The sequence below is a fragment of the Apis laboriosa genome, unplaced genomic scaffold (genome assembly GCF_014066325.1).
Source record: "Apis laboriosa isolate Shangri-la unplaced genomic scaffold, ASM1406632v1 scaffold14687_cov151, whole genome shotgun sequence".
NCBI lineage: Eukaryota > Metazoa > Arthropoda > Insecta > Hymenoptera > Apidae > Apis > Apis laboriosa.
The window spans coordinates 122,756-142,136 of NW_025221693.1; the positions used below are offsets into that span (position 1 = coordinate 122,756).

The window sequence follows — 19,381 nt, forward strand, 5'->3', positions numbered from 1 at the left end:
GCAAGAACAAGAGAGACATGGAAGGGAAGAGAGACAAATAATCAATAATACGTTCGATGGCATTTAAAACATTCCCTTGCGAGGAATACTTGCACCATTCTTACTTCGATCCATCTTTTATCCTTCGAATGTACCAACGTTCATAAATATCCGATTTGAGTATTAGTTAGAAGTAAAATATTTGAAAAATATTTAATATCTGATATGATATTCATATTATAATATATATATTTAATATTACATATATATATTTGAATTAATAATTTTGTGATTATTTTAAAATAATATCTTCTGAAATAGTTTTTCAAATAATTTCTGTATTATGCCAATCAGTAGTAAATTAAAATAAAAACTATTCTGAAAGAAAATACTATTACTTTTCAAAATAATCTAAATTTATTTTTCATTACTCAAATAAATATAGATATACAAAATTTAGTATTTAGCATCATAATATATTTTATATTATTATATATTACTCTATTTAAAAAAATTAATTAATATAAATGATTATTTGAGCATGATTTATTTGAGTTTTATATAAAATAAAATTATTTTGATAATAAATTAAAGAAAAATAATTATGAAATTAAATCATTTAATGACTTACCAATAGTATATTATATTTAAATACACAATTATTCATTATATTCACAAATTTTACATATAATTGCTTGATAATTAAAATATCAATAGCCACTTTATTATTTCAAAAAAACTTTTATGTTTAATTTAGAAAACTAAATTAAATCTAAAATTAAAAAACTTTTTGTAAAAACAAAGTAAGACAATAATTACGAATGTCAATCTTTGTTAATCTTTAAAAAAGTTATTTTAATTTTAGAAAAATAAAATCATTAATAGTAAAATCATTTAATTAGTTAAATAATTAATTAATTAATTACATACTGTCAAAAATAAGTATCGCGATATTTTTTACCAGAATATTTATATAAAACCTGTATTTGATTGATAGCTTATTTCTCTTTTCTCTTTGTTCTTTCCTCTGAATAATCTCTTTTGTCTCGAGGGCACTATGAAAAGTTAAAGTAATATTTATAACTAAAAATATTTTATTAACAAAAATAATCTTGAAAATTGGAAATCTTGAGAAATTTGTTTCAGACAGGTTTGATGAATTATAAATTTGTATGTCATATAATAATAACTTCTTAAATATTCAATAAAATAAAAAATTAATTAAAAAATTGTTTTTTTCTTTTTTTATTAATAGAAGCTTATTCAAAATTCATTTTAAAATAAAAACAAAGAAGTAAAAATAAGAAGTAAATAATAATTTTTATTAATAAAAATTAAAAAATTTTAAAGTTTAAATACAAATTTAATACATTTTATATATATATATATATATATATTATGTATAATATATTTATAATATATTTTAAATTATAAAAATAATAACATATAAACAAAAAATAACATATTGTAATGTTTGTGATGCAATTTCATTTTTTTATAATTATAATTTTATATAATTAGTTTTGATTTTAATTCGTATAATTTTTTTTAGAAATTGTCAAATATGATGAATTATTCAAACATAATATTTGATTAACCTTTATCTGAAATCGATAAATGGACAAAAATGGATTTTTTTCTGAAAATGTTGACTGAGTATATATTTGAAAAATTATTAAAACTGAGTAAATATTTTTTGTAAAATTATCATTATTTTTTGTAAAATTTATACTAATTAAAAAAATTTAATTTATTATTTATTAACTTACTTAATAATTTATTTGGAATTAATTTTTGTAGATAATTTCTTATGAAGAATTTATTTTCATTCCACTTTGAATCTAGAATTATATCATTTCTTAAATAGAACGCTAGTTTTTATCAAATATACACGTTCCTATCAACGGATGCGATGCGTCTCACTTAGAGTGAAACAATAAATTAAAGTATTAATGGAAAGAAATTAGCTACGAAAAGTTGTGTTGTGTTGTACATAAATATACATACAAAAAAAAAACAAAATATATACAAAAAAACAAAATACATAAAAAAAAATATTTATAAAACAAGTTATATTTATTATTTTTAATTTTTCTTTTTAAAAACTATTATTATTATTATATTATAAGAGAAAATTATTTTTTTTAATATTGAGGAAATTGATTTATACAGAAAAAGAATTTAAAAAAAATTTTTATTTTTATTTTATTATTATTATTTTTATTTTTTTCTTTTATATTATATGTACTTTTTATTATTATTATTAGCTTAAAATGAAATTTTTCATTTGTGATACTTACCTTTGATAATACTTTTAATAAATTGAATTAATAAAGTCAATTTAATATAAAAATTATTGATATTTTAAATAAAAAATAAAAAAATATTGTACGATTGAAAAACTGATTATTAAATTAGATGTAAATGTAAAAGCTATAAAAAGTGAAACAAATTGCACATTTTGATTTACAATAAACATCAAGAATAGGAAAACATGAACATGAAGAATTGTCGTTAAAAAGATATTTAATTTTAAGTAATCTAACATAGCAAACATAAAAGATTTTTACAAATTTCTCATTAGAAATATAAGTGTATTAAATGACAAATTGCTATTAAACAATGATCTGTACATAATTGTTTGAAATGTAATTAAAAATAATTATTATTTGATAATTTGTTTTCAAAATTTCTATTAAAGACAATTATAATTGTTTTTAATTAAGTTTATTTTAAAAAATACAATAATGTACTAATAAATATACTAAATACTATTAATTAATAGCTCAACTTTTAATTTAATCATAAAACTACAAAATAAAAATTGAATATAATTTTATCATTTATATAATTTTTATCATTTCTTATGACATAAAAATAATCTTTCAAAATTTAATAATCAGGCCTTAAAAAGCCAAGATTTAATAATAAATAATTCATGCTCATTTGTTTATATATATATATGTGCAATTTGATAAATATAAAAGAAGTAATAGAAATATTTTGAGTTTATTAAAACTTTTAAATAATTAAACAATGAAGATAATACTTTAATAAAGACAAAAATCTCTCATAGAATTGAGATCATAATTTGGTACTTATAAAATTATATCTTTGTATAATACATATGTTCATTGAATAAAAGATTACAATTAATCACTATTACATTTACTACAAAATTTTATCTTCATATCTACTATACACAATATAATAATAAAATAAAATTAAAGGTTAATACCCTGATGAAATTTTATTGAACTTCTATTTTGTTGTAATTCCTTCATTATTTCTTCAGCTCGTAACCTGAAAGTGTTTGCCAATTCTGCATTTTGTTGCACACCATCACCTTTTTTGTGCATTAAAGATACATTGGCGCATGCATAAGGATTGTTCAATTCACAACACTTTAATGATAATACATATGCTTCCTTTAAATTTTTTTCTATAATTCCTTCTATACCATTTAAGAAAATGCCTGATAAATAAAAACAAGCTTTCTCTTGATTAGCATCACAAGCCTTTCTTAGCAGTTTAATTCCAAGGGAAATCTGAGAATCCTTGCTTGATTCAAGTTTTGTCTGAGATAATGCAAGAGCGCCTGCATGAAGACAACCTCTTGGATCACTATTATCACAACCTTTTTGCATATATTTGAATGCCTCTATAGGATCCTTTGCACATTCTTTACCTATATGAATTCAATTTGTAATTTTACAAATAATAAATAATTTAATCAATATTAACATTAATATTAACATTAAAATTATTAAAAACAAAAAATAATAATATCATAAATATAATAAAATAATATCATATCATAAATTGTATTTGATAAATAAATGAAAATATTAGTTAAATTTTCGCAATACACTATTTTATGCGCTATTTTTACTTACCTATTACTTTATAATCACCATATTTTGTGCAACTTCTTCCATAATTGAATTCATCACAATTATTTTTATATATTTTTAATGCTTCTTTAGAATCTTGTTTAATAGATTCGTTATAATCACCCAATAAATGGCAAACTATTCAAAAACATAAAATATTATAAAATATGAGGTTAGAATCATTAACGATTTCATTACCTTCAGGTTTTTTCTCATTTAAACATCCAAATTGATATTCTATATGAAGATTTTTTAAATATTCTTGAACCTCGTCGCTATTTTTGAGATCATATCCTGCCATTTCTTAAATATTTTGAAATCACAATTTTAGATCAAAATCATCAATAAGATAAGCACATGGTTTCTATGTGGAAGACCAATCACGACGAAATGATGTGCGTGCGCATTCTATGATTTTTCGAATGAGCGCAAGTCGACAACGAAGGTATTAGTAATTCACACGTTGGAACGTATTTGTCAGTTCAGGTGTGCTTGTCATGCGGTAAACTATACATGTCAAATTATTCTGAAACTACACATGAAAAATTATTCCTCATAATTATAAGATAATTCATATGTTGAGGAAGAAAATATACGTTATATTAAAGTAAGTAACGAAAAAATTTATTAATACTTTTTAGTAAATTTTTAGTAAAACTTAATATAAATTGTTTTTAATAAAAATTTATATTCTTTTATTCTTTTTGTTAAAATTTGTTTGAATTACATATTTGATGTTTTAATTGTTTTGATATCAAATTAAGGTTATCAAATTATATTATTTTATATGAAAATCTTAAGATTTTAAAACATATATGTAACAATTATAAAAAAAATTAGAATTATCTTTTTTAGTTAAAAATTTTGTATTTCTTTTTAAAATTTATGTTAAGTAATTTTTCACATAATAAATAAAAATAGAATATTTTATTAATTCAAAAGAAAGAATTTTATAATCTAATGAAATATAAATAATATATTATATAATAATATAATATAATAAGATATAAAATGATTATTATTTAAACAAAAATAATGTTTTATATCTTATGCTATCTTAATTTTTTAATTTTCTGCAAGAACTTCAAAATATAACAAAATTTTTTACATACAAAATATATTTATAATCAAATGAAATATATATAAATATTTGCATAATTTTTAGTAAATTAAAAGTTAAGTTTGATATTTTTGACTTAAAAGACTTATAAAAAACAAAAATTATAAATAAAATGTACAAAATTTCTTTGATCATTTAAATGTATTTGAATATGTATTTATATCAAAATGTATTTAAATAAATATGATAAATGAAAAAATTTATATATGCATCATGCTATCATAAAGATATTCAAAATTACATTATTCCAAACTTTTCTTCTATTACGTTAATTTTCAGAATTATCAAAACATTTATTTGATTAGAAGACCGTCTTTTTATCTTTTCTTCAGAATTGATCAGAATTCATGTATATATTATCAAGCGTAAATATAGAATAAATTGTATGTACCTCTTCAACATTACTTTATTCTCGATGTATCGTAATATATATATATATATATATATATATATATATGTGTGTGTATGTATGTATTTATGTACTTTTGTATCTAACGTAACTTTTTTTGACATGAGAACATCAGTGACTATCTATATAGGATTAGTAAGTACTTTCATACTCATCTATTAACCTTTTGAACTTGACCTATTTACATATTCACTGTCTGTCCAATTTGATTGATATTCCGATTCTATGCGATTATATATAGGTAGTACTTTAAATGACATGATTGATTATATTTACAACTTATTTAATACAACTTATTTAATGTTTTTTACATACACTTAATGCATATATTAGATATCTTTATTTATGAATATACATATATATAAAATACTTTATTTTCAGTTTATCTATTATTTATTTTATCTATAATAATAAATAAAATATTGAATATTAATAACTAGATCTTAAGAGAAAAAATAGAAATAATTTCTTAGAATTTATCTATAGATCTTAAACAAGTTAATATTTCATTATTTTTAATATGTGACATAATGATTTTATTATTAAATTACAATTAAATTAATTAAATGACTTCAATAATATAATTCTTATATTATTTTTTAAAATAATTCAGTATATTATTTCATATTATACTTTCATATTATAAATAATAATTTAAAATTTATGTATGATATACCTACTTATGATATATATGTGTCATGTGTTATATATATAATATATATAATATATTATATATATGATATATATGTATCATATATATAATATATATAATACATATAATATATTATATACATTTAATTATAATTTTAAATTATCAAATTTTTATTATATTATATAATTTCAAATAATATGTTTCACATTCAAATATAATTCTATGATCATGTATTTACACAAAAATAGATGTATACGAGTATATGCCACAATTTAAGATGATTCAACGCTTAAGTGGATTCAAGGACAACACACACATTCTATTAACACATAAATAAAATATTTAATAACTAAAAATTACTTAATTCTTAAAAAACACATAGATTGGTATCGCTTCTAATGGCGTCAAAAATATTATTAAATATTATTATTATTATTAAATATTATTAAATATTATATTACAATTACATAAAATACTTCTAATATTCAAAAAAATTTGTTTTAATATTCAAAAAAATTAACTATAACATTTTTTAAATTTTTAGATTGATATTTTATTCAATTTGAAATAATTTTCGGTTTTTTAATATATATTCGACTTCTTTTTATGTTATAATATTAAATTAAAATTACACTATCTAATATTAATCTACTATACTTTATTATACGTTACTATTATTGACCTTATTGATTTTTCTTATATGTAAACGTTTTTAATTTTTATAATTTTAAAAAATAGTCAAAATTATACTTTTTATAAAATAAAATAAAATTTATTGCGTATTTCATCTTTGCTGAAATTCGTTCATACAACGCCAAATTTGACCGCAAGGCGGAGTCTGATCTAGTTTCTTTTCATCTCCAGATGAGCGAGTCTGTGAAAGTGGCCGTAAGATGTCGGCCGATGAATGCTCAAGAGTTGCAACAGGGATGCAGGGTACGTTCACAGTGAAGAAGACCAATGAACACAACATCGATGCTTCAAAATTTGTATTACATGCACTTATATGAATCAACCAACATGCACTGTGTGTGCTTCTATTTCTTTTTCTTGTTTTGTTTATCTCTTGAAAATATGTGGAAAACTCATTGTTCTATTGAACGCATTGTAGCCTAGCGACCATATCAAAACATGCGACTGACATGCATTAACGCTACAATGTTCATGTTTGATTTTTCATGGTATGTTCTTTTGTAAATTTCTTTTTTTTTTTTTTATCTAAGTTGATTGAATACATGACATCAATTAAATATTAAATCGTTATTTAGATTGCTATAAAAAGTTTTTTTTCAATTAAAATTTTAGAGAAATTTTAGAGATAGAAAATTTTTACGATGTCTAACTTGTCTATTTCAATAGAAAGTTTCTTTTTGATAGAAAGTTTCTTTTCTTTTATTATTACTTTATGTAATATGATGTGATTTTAAAAATTTAAATTACAAGAACATTGATATAATTAAAAATTCGTTCGAAAAATTAAATTTTTTAACAGGAATTATCTCTCTTTAGTTTCACAATATGTAATTCTATATCTATATGATTATTTTATAAAATGCTGTTTCGTACCGATTTCAAATTTAATTTCATTTTAATAAAAGTGTTTGGAAATATATTTTTAATATTTCGTAAAGATTTCATTTTATATATATATATAATATATTATATACTATATTATGTATTATACATTATAGTACATTATATATATTAGGTTGAATAGTCATTAAGTTATCTCCTTAATATAACAATTATCAATTTAATAATCAATTTAATATATAAAATTTAAATTAAATATTAATATATATATATATATATATATACTACACATAATTATTGTGATATTTTTCATATAAAAATATTAAAATATAGTATCTCATTCGTTTATATATTTTTAATTAAAAAATTTTTTATTTTTTTTTCAGCATCTATTTTATATCTAAATTATCGTTAGAAATTTTTTTTTAATACAAAATTAATTATGATATAAAATATCAAGAACTTGAGTTTCTGTTAAATAAAAAAATTAGTTAAATACTATAATTAATGAATTCAAAAATTTATACTAAAAATATTAAATAAAAATACCTATTTTTTATATTCCTTTTCATCCCATTATTTTTCAACGATAAAAGTATAAATTTCAAGGAATATTATAATAGAATATTATAATAAACTAATTCATTTATATGAACAATTATTGATTGTTTCATTTTTCTATGTTTCATAGATAATAAAAATAATTTCTATATGTATAATGGTATGCAAGAATTATATACTTTTTTTTAACTTTGAAAAATATAATTAATTTTATTACAGTGGCATTTTCTATAAAAAAATTATTATACTTATTATTAATTATTAAGATGTTAAAGATTATCTAATTAATAATTCAAGAAAAGATTCAAAAAAATTTATCTGACTGACTTTTATACGTCATTGTTATATATTTATTATGAATCATATATATAATTATATTCACTCAAAAATCTAATATACACGCGCATTTCATGTGTCAGTGTGTCAATCACGTGTATCGTCATGCATAAGCGTAAAGAAAGGAAAAATATGAAAAAAAATAAAGTGGTGTCATAACTGTAGCTTTCCATCGATTTGGCATATATTCCTATCGATAAGCAACACTGTAGTAAGCATTCACATACTATATGAGAAAGATATAACATCAATTCAATACCGTTATCTATGCACCACGTATACACAGATCAGCTTAGCGTGCTGTTACCTTCTGAATATATTATGGAATAGTAAATTTAATGACGACTTAACGTTCACGAAGCTTCGTGATATATTTAATCATGGAGAATATTGATAGACATTCTATGAGAATGAAAAGTTAACATTTGAAAGGCAAAATAATTTTTTTCTTTTATTGTTTAAAAATATAAAATATAAACTTCGTTTTTTATATATTTATTTAAATTTTTATAATTTAGGAATGTAGGTTATGTAAGAATGCAGAAAGATAAAATGAAAGATGGTTAAATGGTTTACTAAGGAAAAAAATTATTGGGAGAAACGTTCATTATTTACTTCTTAATATATTTAGTAAGTTTAATTTTCAATTGTTATCTTTAATTCATGGATAATATAATATATAATATAATATAATAATATTAATTACTTTCAAGTAATATGTAATTTTACATTATCGTATTTTGTTTAGAAATAAACTAAACTAAACTATTTTAGAAATAAATATTTATTAGTTGTTTATTGCAAAAAATAATATCTTATCTTAAATAACGAAATAATAATTATTGTAATTCAATAATATTATAAATAGTTATAAATTTTTAAATATATTATATTTGATTATATTTAATTATATTGCGTATTGCATTAAATTGATAGAAAAATTATATTTCTATATTGAATTCTTTATATTTTCATTTCATATTTTTTTTTAATAATATTTTAATGATGTTTTAATAATATTTAATATTTATATTTATATAGACTTAAACTTAAACATAAAAATTTTAATATTTAAAAAATTTTTTATAAACATTTAATTAGATTATCAATAGCCTAATTAAAAAATATTTTATATCGATTTTTAAAATATAATAGCAATATTTTAAATAAAAAATATATACATATATAATATTTTTGTACAAAGAAAAATTATTATCGCGTTATTATTATTTCCACGAAATTGAATCAATAACAGTATAAACTGATGTTTCACAAGTAATCACGTTTTATTAATGTTCGTATAAAATCAAAGGTCAATTAATTGAATTAATAGAAAGATAACGATAAGTTTAGCATAAATATTTTATATATTTTAGGATATACCTTATGTTATACATTTTAGGAATAAATATATAAATATATAAACATTTTTTTTAATCATTTGAATGATTTATTTTTAGTTTATAAAATTTTTATATTTTATAATGTATTCATGAAAAAAATAATTATCAAAATATTAAAAATATTTTCCTTTATGATTTATTCTTAAGAATATATATTTATAAATATATATAACAAAAATTAAGAAACAAATCAATCAAAGAATTTCTTTATATTCTTTATTTTCTGAAATCAATTGACACTAAAAATATCGTAAAAAGATAACAGCTCATATATCAATAAGCATTGAAAATTTTTTCCAATATATTAAAAATTAAAAATAATATTGAATTAAAAAAACAAAATAAAATTATAGAACAAAAGTAAAAAAAATTTTTTAATCAAATTATATAAACAAGTATGTAAATATTTATAATTTCCATAAAATTTTAATAAAATGTTAAATAATAATCTTTAAATTTGAATACATACTATCTATATATTATTGATACGATTAATCGAAATATTATACAAAATTTCTGACGAAATTTTCATGATTTTTTTGCATTAATTCCATTATTTTTGAAAGAAATAATTTCTCAATTAATGTTTATATATTCTTTACTTTATCTCAAAATCTCAAAATTCACTTATTTTTATTTATATTTATATTTATATTTTCACAGAATGTGGTAACAATCGATCCTCCATCAAAATGTTGCACTCTTGAGTGTCCAGCTGCTGGTACTGGAAATGGCAAGGTGTACCAGTTCGATGCTGCCTTCAATCCCGAGGCTAGCACCGAATCAGTCTACGATAATGTCGGCTCTGTCATTGTGGAAGCTGTCCTAGATGGCTATAATGGCACCGTATTTGCTTATGGACAAACAGGTTGCGGGAAATCGCACACGATGCGAGGATTCATCGAACGCACTTTGGATCACATTTTTGAGGCAACATCGACAGCCAGTGCGGAAATGAGATATCTAGCTTTGCTCAGTTATCTGGAAATTTATAACGAACGATTAAGAGATCTTTTACAAGATGGGATGAACAATATGTTGACTTTGAAGGAAGATCCCAATCGTGGAACATACGTAGCTGGTGGTTTAAAGGAAATTACGGTAAAGGATGCGGCGGAATGTGCTCGATTGGTTGAACAGGGTGATAGAAGAAGAGCTGCTGCGGCTACTAAAATGAATGCAGCTAGTTCTAGAAGTCACGCTGTACTGACTTTATCTTTGGAAACATTAGCTATTAACGAAGAAGATAGTAAAGCTGAGAATACAGTGAAAAGAGGAAGACTTCACCTGGTGGATCTAGCTGGATCTGAAAGACAGGCTAGAACTGGAGCTACTGGGGATAGATTGAAAGAAGCAGCTAGTATTAATTTAAGCCTATCTGCTTTAGGAAATGTGATCAGTGCTTTGGCTGCTGGTCATGGAAGACATGTGCCATATAGGTATGTTAAAAAGTTGTTAGTTATAAATTAGAAATTTTTATAATACATTCATTCAAAAAATTAAGAGATCCGTTAAATTTTGAAATTTTCAAAAATTATTAATTTTCGAACTAATTTCATTGAAAAATTATCATATAAAAATCTATCTAGATCCATCTTAAAAAATGACTTTTACTTTCATATTTCTAAATTAGATTTTTGTAAAGAGCTTTTTATTAAAAAATAAAAAGTTAAAAATAATAAAACTTTTTTTCAAAATTCAAATAATTTCATAAACTTTAGAAAATATTTCTCGTAATTTATTTTAAAACAACCGCTAAAAAGATAATTTATTATTTCGTCTTTTATTTTTGCATTTTAGTTTTGTAATTAAACGTATAGATATATTAGAGCAAATGTATAAATATATTGGAATAATTATCAATTATAAAATTATCAAATTTTAAAATTCCTTTTCCAGAGATAGTAAATTGACAAGACTATTAAGGGATAGCCTTGGTGGAAACGCAAGAACGTTAATGATAGCCTGTATAAGTCCAAGTGATGTGGATGCAGAGGAGACATTGAGTACCTTACGGTATGCAGCCAGAGCTCGATGCATCAAAAATAAACCTGTAATCAATGAAGATCCAAAAGATGCATTATTAAGACAGTATCAATTGGAATTGCAACGTCTAAGGAAATTACTTGAGATAGGTGATCATTCGTTAATAAAAGAACCTTTTATTAAGCAAGAAATTGACGATGAAAAAATGATCAAGCAAAAAGAATACGCGGAAGAGATGGAGAAATTGAAAAAACAATGTGAACATTCGAATTTATCTGCTCAAAAACTTCGAGAAGAATTGAAGGCTTTGAAGATTTGTAATGGAACTGGTGCTGTTGATAACACGAGTTTAAAACTTGTTTCTCAGCAGCCAATGGACGAACAGGACTTGGAACGCGAGGAAAGGCGAAGGAAGAAACGAGAAACTGCTATGCAAGAAGTGCTGAAAAGGTTGGAGAAATTAACTATCGGAGGAGAAGAGCAAGGTAATACGGAATTGCAAAGGCGAAGGGAGAAAAGGAGAAAAAAACTCGAAACTCTTGCTTCAGCACTCGAAACGAGTGCTCAGGAAGGAAATGGATGCGTCTTTCAAGTCTATGGTCAGCTTAGGTTAGTAATGAAGGGAAAAGATATATTTATTTAGATAAATATATAGAAATAATTTTTTAAAAATTTTCTTTTAAATATAAAATATATTATGTAATTCCGTATTCATTCCGTAACATATTTTTATATAAATTTTCGATTTTTTGTATAAGTCCTCATTTAAATATCTATTATTGTTTTATTAAATAAAAAAAGTAAGTAAATATAAAAATTGATAAGTTGAAAAAAAGATTATACGTAAAAAAAAATTAATGATGATCTAAAAAATATACTAAAAAAGAACAAATATCATATCTGAAAATTAAAATTATATCATTATAATAAAAAATATTTTAATTGATTCATTAATAAGAAAATAATTGTAATCATAGAGAAATATTGATAAATTGTTCGGAATTTTCTAAGAGAAGAAAGTACATATTCACACAAAAGATTATTCATTAATTAATGAATATTTTCACATTACATTATTCAAAACAATATAAGAATCTCATCTGAAATTATTTAATTACATTTTTTAATTACATTTTCATATTCAGATCCACAGAAGATGCTTTGAAACGTATGGCAAAACGAGTGAAACAATTAGAAATGGAAGCAGCAGATCTTCAAGCTTCTTGGGATGCGGAGCGACGCGATCTTCTACGCAGAGAGCTTCTCATATCTCAAATATGCGACGCGATGGTTCCTCATCTTCGACCCGGATGTCCATTTCGAGATGTTACTGCTGTCAGATCTGCGGCTACTTGGTGCGATGAGTTGAATCGTTGGAGGTTACCGGATGTATCGCCGCATATTTCCCTTCCTCCAGCATCGTTAATACCTAAAGATAATATACAATATAATATATTGCCTTCCAAACCTGATCTCAACAATAATAGTAATAATAGCAAAGACAATGAGGATGAAATTGAAAATGAAGCTAATAATGAGGAGAATAATGAACAAGAAGAGATTAAAAAACCGGATATCGTCGATACATACTTTCGACGAAATAGAATCGACAAATTGTTAGCTCATGTCAGGGAAGCAAAAACTTTTGGTGAGCATGATATAATATAAATGTATATAATGGAATTTAAAAATCAAAAATATTATCAAAAATAATCATTAAAAATTTCTAACTAAATTTTAAATTTAGTATACAAATTGTTGAAGAATTTTTGGAATTAAAAATACATGTATTTTAAAAGTTATTTTTAAATTGTATGCACGTATAATTTTTGATTAATATACAGTTACGAAATTATCAATTTGTTTCAAATATAATTCTTAATTTAAATTATTATCAATATATAATAATATAAATAATAAGATAATAAATATTTATTAAAAATAATTTATTATAATAATATATAATCTTATATAAAATATTTTTATATATGTATAAATTATATGTGTTTAATATAAATTAGAAATTATTTTTAGAAAGGATATATTAAAGTTACATATTGATCAAAAATTTTTAATGAATACTGTTTGAATAGAGAAATTTTGTAGATGAAAGTTGGATTGTTATAGTAAAATCATGTAGCAAAATGCAAAATTCATTACTTGAGAATTTAAAATTTGCAAGTTAATATATTGAAATTTCAAAGTTTAAAAATCTATCAATGTAAACATATAATTTATATGTTTATATATCTATTAATATAAAATATATAGAAACATAACAACTAATTTTTTAGAAAAATTAAAAAAATTATAATTTATTATATTTTAAATATAATACAAAAATTAATTTTTTCACAGTAATAAAAATAAGAAAAATCAAACAAACAAAATTAAAAATATTTATTTAAATTTTTTTCATAATAATGTCTTGAGAATACATTGTTTTTAAATTTTTCTCTATTGCAAAATTAAAATACGTTATAAGGATTATAAATTCAACATAATCATATTACAGAACTCGGCAGCAGATTGAGTAAATCAGGCGGTTCCGAGGACATCATTCCGCTTGGAGGCAATCATCTTCAACTGAATGCGTTGAATTTGCAAACTAGCGCGCAAATGATAAGTGACTTGAATGGTTACAGACCTAGTCAACGTCTATCGACTGGACGAATGAGTCGACCAGGTTGGACGTTGGAAGAAAATTCAACAAATAAAATTTCTTTTGTCAATCAGACGATAAAACGAAATCCACCGCGAATTTTGGAAGCTTTGCCCTTGTATCCACAAGGTACAAATGGCATCTTTAAAAACAAATCCATCTCAGAGAAGATATCCGATAAACTTTCGTCGAGATTTATTCACAACGAAGTGAATGATAATCATTCAACATTAATTGAACATGCTCGTTCCCCCATGTATTAAAATTAAAAGTGCAAAAGCGATGATAATCGGGGACAACGGACTGGGATGATATCGTGAGAGACTGTGATTAAGGTTGGTTATAGTTCATTTGAAATCAATTGATTATTCAAGATCATAACTCCTATAATATTCAAATTCAATATTTAATGTATCCTCAATTTTTGAATTTCCCTTTTTATATGAATTCTTTCAATCTTTTTTTTTTTTTTTTGAATTAATCTTCTTTTTATTAGAACTCACTTATTTAAATATTAGATATTTTTACTTCATTTTAACCTTTATAAATTTAATAACTTTTATATTCAACTTTTATAATTTTTATCTGGTTTTTATTATATATAAAAAACTTTTAGCATATTTTAGCTTTCATGTTTTTATTTATATATATTTTAATTTACTATGAGATACATAATTAATGAAAAATTTATGCAATAGATTTCGAATGTAGTAATATCTCAGATAATATTTTTTTTATGTGTTTCACAATAGAGAAAATCTTGAGCTGTTAACTAATCTTGGACAGGTTTTAATTTTAACACACTAAGTGAATAATATTCATTTAACGAATATAACATGCATAATTATCATATCAGATTATATATTAACATATATGTTAGTATTTTTAAAGCATTTACAAATACAATCATATTTTAATAAAATAAACTATTTTAATATATATTATAGATAATAGCAATTAATATTTTAAAATTAATAATTTACATCTCAAAATTAATAATAATTTACATCTATAAATGATGTAAATTGATTTTACATACATATCATTATATATGATGATATTACACATGATTTAGATTCTTAGTAAAAAAATAATTATATGCATATAAATACATTTTAAATTATCATTCTGCGAATTATTTCAATTCGTTCATAATAAGAATGATCTAATAACTAATTAACAATAATTAACTAATTAACAATAATTTTTTACGACATAAAAATTATCATCATTTGAAAATTCTTGTAGTATATTTAGTTTATTTAGTTTTAATGAAAATTTCATTAACTTGATTTCATAAAATTTCATGAATTTTTTATATAAAATTGATCGATTTGATTTTCAACAATTTATTAATATGTATTAAATATTGTATAATTATAATTACATACAATAATTATATATAATGATGATTTTACATATCTATCATTAAAAGTTTAATTATGAAAAATCTGATAAAAGTTACACAAAGTGTCGTAACATTTCCAAGTTATACAGTTGTAAGATAATATTTTTCAAGGACTTCTAAAATATATTTAGATAAAACCGGTTCTATACACAATTTGCCAATTAATTTCAGTTCACAAATATCTAGTCATGAAAAAAACAGTAAAAATTAATTTCATCGATATTTTTTTACAGGAAACAACTTTTAGAACTTGTGTCAATACAATGGAATAAATGTTCTGCCAATTTTCGTACTTGGACAACATAGATCGCGTGTGAATTGCTTTTCGTTATAAGAAGATAGCTATTTAATGAATAGCTCTTGATCTCCAATGTTTCTTAACACTTATTTAACATTGTTCCATAGAAGTTCAAAAAATATATATATATATATATATTCATATTTTTATAAAAATATATATTCATATTTTTAAAACATAGAACTTCGAAAATTATTATCCTGAATCAAGATATCAAAGATTTATTTTTTCTTATTTTTAAAATATTACTTTATTTTGTATATATTCAGAGATTAATAATTGATATTATGTAATTTTGATTTATCTTTTTGCATGGAAAAATTTTTTATTTTAAATTAAATATTATTGAAAAATATAATTTAAAAATAATAATAAAAGTTAAAATTAAAAAAAATATTAGAAAAAAAGGCAAAAATTATGCATTAATCATATATATGTGATTGAGATTTGTAATATATTGAATTAAATAAATATATATATTAAATTTAGTTAATCTCTTATCTATAAAAGTAAAGAATATTCTTATAATTATTATGAAATATTTTAATATTACATTTTACATTAAAATTATTATAATTTAGAATATTTCTTAATAAAAAAATTATACAAATATTGAGTAATTGAACAAGTGAAATTGTATAAATTCAAAATTATAATTTTAATCTAAATATTTTTAATGATAGTACAAATTCTTACAAAATTATCATAGTTGCTGATCAAAAAAAAATACACTAAAAAATATTCTAAATATTCTAAAAAATATACTATAATTATTCAATTTGTAAAATATACACACTTTATTATATATCTTGAAAATTACAAAATAATATTTATTTTCCATTTTTATATAAAAAAATGTTCAATTATGACTAATTATATGCAATCATTGAGTTGTCAATCAATTACATTAATATTTAAAAGAATTTAATTAAATAATTGAAATCAGTACATTAGATGTAAATATACTTTCTACATTTCTAAAATTTACTCTATGAATCCGTGCGCGAAGTTTATGTAATCCAACATACTTTTTAGGAAAATCTAATTATGAAAAAAGAAAAGAAATATAATGAAACAGAATTTCCAAATCGGATGAAATTAACGATGAGGTAAAAAAAGAGGAACTTTAAAAATAGTCGCGCAATGGCGAAAAGCAATGATCACAGTTGCCTGACGATGGTTCGTTGAAATATTTTTCGAATGTTGTTAGTTTGTGCTACACCGATTTATCGTTTCACAATAAAATTCATTGCGAAATGTCCGTCTTTCTCGGGAGAGAATTCAGATATACGAATTGCGGCGTTTCACCTGACACATGCGCCATTAAAAAAGTGCCAGAGAAAGGATCAATCTCATAAAAGTGTATTTACTGACCGATCCGCATCATAGTAGTATGAAATTCTTGTACATAGAGAATTGTTTAATTTTTATGCGATTATGAATAAAAAAATGTGAAACACAAAAAACAATTATATAATAGAATGGAAATATAATAATTTTTATATAAAAAATAATATAAATATAATTTTTATTTTTCATGATTATTTTTTTATTTTTTAGAATAATTCTTGGAATATTTATTTTTTTTAAGAAATTTATATTTTGTATTACAAAGTCTAATTCAATTCAATAATTTTATAATTTTTTATAATTCTATTAAATTTAAAAAAAATTCAAAATTTTATTTATATATATTGTTTTTTCTCTTAACATATTGCTCTTTTTTTAAAAAATAAACTTTATAATAAAATGTATACAAACAATAAAATAATGCTCAATCGATTTTATAGAAAAAATAATTGATCATTTTATTTTTTAACATCATCATTTTAAATTTTGAGACAATAATAATAATAATTTAATTAAATTCTTTTAAATATTAATGTAATTTTTTTAATATTTAAAAATTTACAAATGTAATTAAGAATATATGTATATGATAAAATTGATTTTTATAATAAAAATGAGTTTTAAAGAATGACAATAAAATTTTTTATCTCATTCATTTTTGCTAATAGAGTAAAAGTATCGTTGCTGACTGATTCTCACAAGACTGCAATTTTTTCATCTTTGTATAAAAACTATTTTATAAAAGTTTAATTACAATGTTTCAGATAATAGAATAAAAAATAAATAAAACAATCTAATCAATCTAATCAAAAAACAATATTTGTTCTATATTATTCTTAAAAATAAAAAAATAATACATATTTTAAAAAAATTATAATAATAAATATTTTTTTTACTAATTAAAATAAATTTTAAAAAAAGAGAATTCTTAAAAATTATAATATTATTTGTGTTTATATAATATTATTTTTTTCTCTATGATTACAAAGATATCATTAATTTGTTTTTGTAATTTTAGATGATACGTAAACATGATAAAAAATGTTTTATCATCTTATACCATCTTATCCATCAATAAGAAAGATAATTTTAATATTAACAAACAGATGAAAAACAAGTAAAAAAATGAATAACAAGGACAAAATAATAAGAATATATAATAAGCATGAAAATTGAGTCATTATAAAGATAAAGTCTTCTCGCCTTTAATTATAATGAAAATAGATTTAAAATTTATTAACGAAACAGAAATTTATGAATAAAAATATGTATTTTGAAATAAACATAATTATAAATAATAATATAAATATAATTATCACGTTAAATAAATAATAAAATTTTTAACTAATATTAATTGTATATAAATTCTAAATAAATATTAAATTTTAATTATATTTATATTTGAAATTAATTGTGTTAGAGTGAAATCATAATAAACGTTTTATCAAAAATTACCGTGATGTAGCTCGTTCATTCCATCTTAAATGTAAATATTCAAAGAGAATGAAAGTGAATGATGGAAGAAACCAGCTTGCTGTGTCATGTAGCAGTGATACTTTTACTTTCTCTGTTCTGCACAAAACGCAAAACATCGTCCACGAGATTGGTAAAAGCCGAAAGGAGTCCGCTTTCTCTCTCGTCCTATCTTGAGATATCGAGACGTAGCCATCTCTCTCAAAATCCATTTGATGAGTGACTTATATCCTTGTGATAAACAATTTTGATCGATCTTAATTCGCAATATTTAATATCTAGTTGTTCATCCAGTCAAACAAGTTTTTTTAGATATTG

At 21.4% G+C, this 19,381-nt stretch overlaps 2 protein-coding genes across 2 annotated transcripts; one reads left to right on the forward strand and one right to left on the reverse strand.

The window, feature by feature from the left end:
• Window positions 1-3,092: 3,092 nt before the first annotated feature.
• LOC122710479 (cytochrome c oxidase assembly factor 7 homolog) lies at window positions 3,093-4,247 on the reverse strand. The gene is made up of 3 exons (XM_043928354.1): window positions 4,071-4,247; window positions 3,876-4,010; window positions 3,093-3,667 (listed from the first exon to the last, which is right to left on the reverse strand). Exons 1-3 carry the CDS (start codon window positions 4,171-4,173, stop codon window positions 3,204-3,206), a joined length of 702 nt encoding a protein of 233 aa, XP_043784289.1. The 5' UTR covers window positions 4,174-4,247; the 3' UTR covers window positions 3,093-3,203.
• Window positions 4,148-16,445, forward strand: LOC122710481 (osmotic avoidance abnormal protein 3-like). Its single transcript, XM_043928356.1, is given in 8 exon segments — window positions 4,148-4,309; window positions 4,311-4,358; window positions 6,918-6,989; window positions 10,550-11,325; window positions 11,786-12,481; window positions 13,018-13,520; window positions 14,388-14,869; window positions 16,176-16,445. Coding segments are annotated over 7 exon segments (2,532 nt in total). The 5' UTR covers window positions 4,148-4,282; the 3' UTR covers window positions 14,798-14,869; window positions 16,176-16,445.
• Window positions 16,446-19,381: the final 2,936 nt, after the last annotated feature.

Bases quoted from the DNA above. Each gene is read 5' to 3' on its own strand.
- LOC122710479 (XM_043928354.1), bottom strand. From the start codon at position 4,173: ATGGCAGGATATGATCTCAAAAATAGCGACGAGGTTCAAGAATATTTA. The intron at 4,011-4,070 runs GTAATGAAATCG...GTTTTTGAATAG, and splicing joins AAATGAGAAAAAACCTGAAG to TTTGCCATTTATTGGGTGAT. The intron at 3,668-3,875 runs GTAAGTAAAAAT...GAATTCATATAG, and splicing joins TGGTGATTATAAAGTAATAG to GTAAAGAATGTGCAAAGGAT.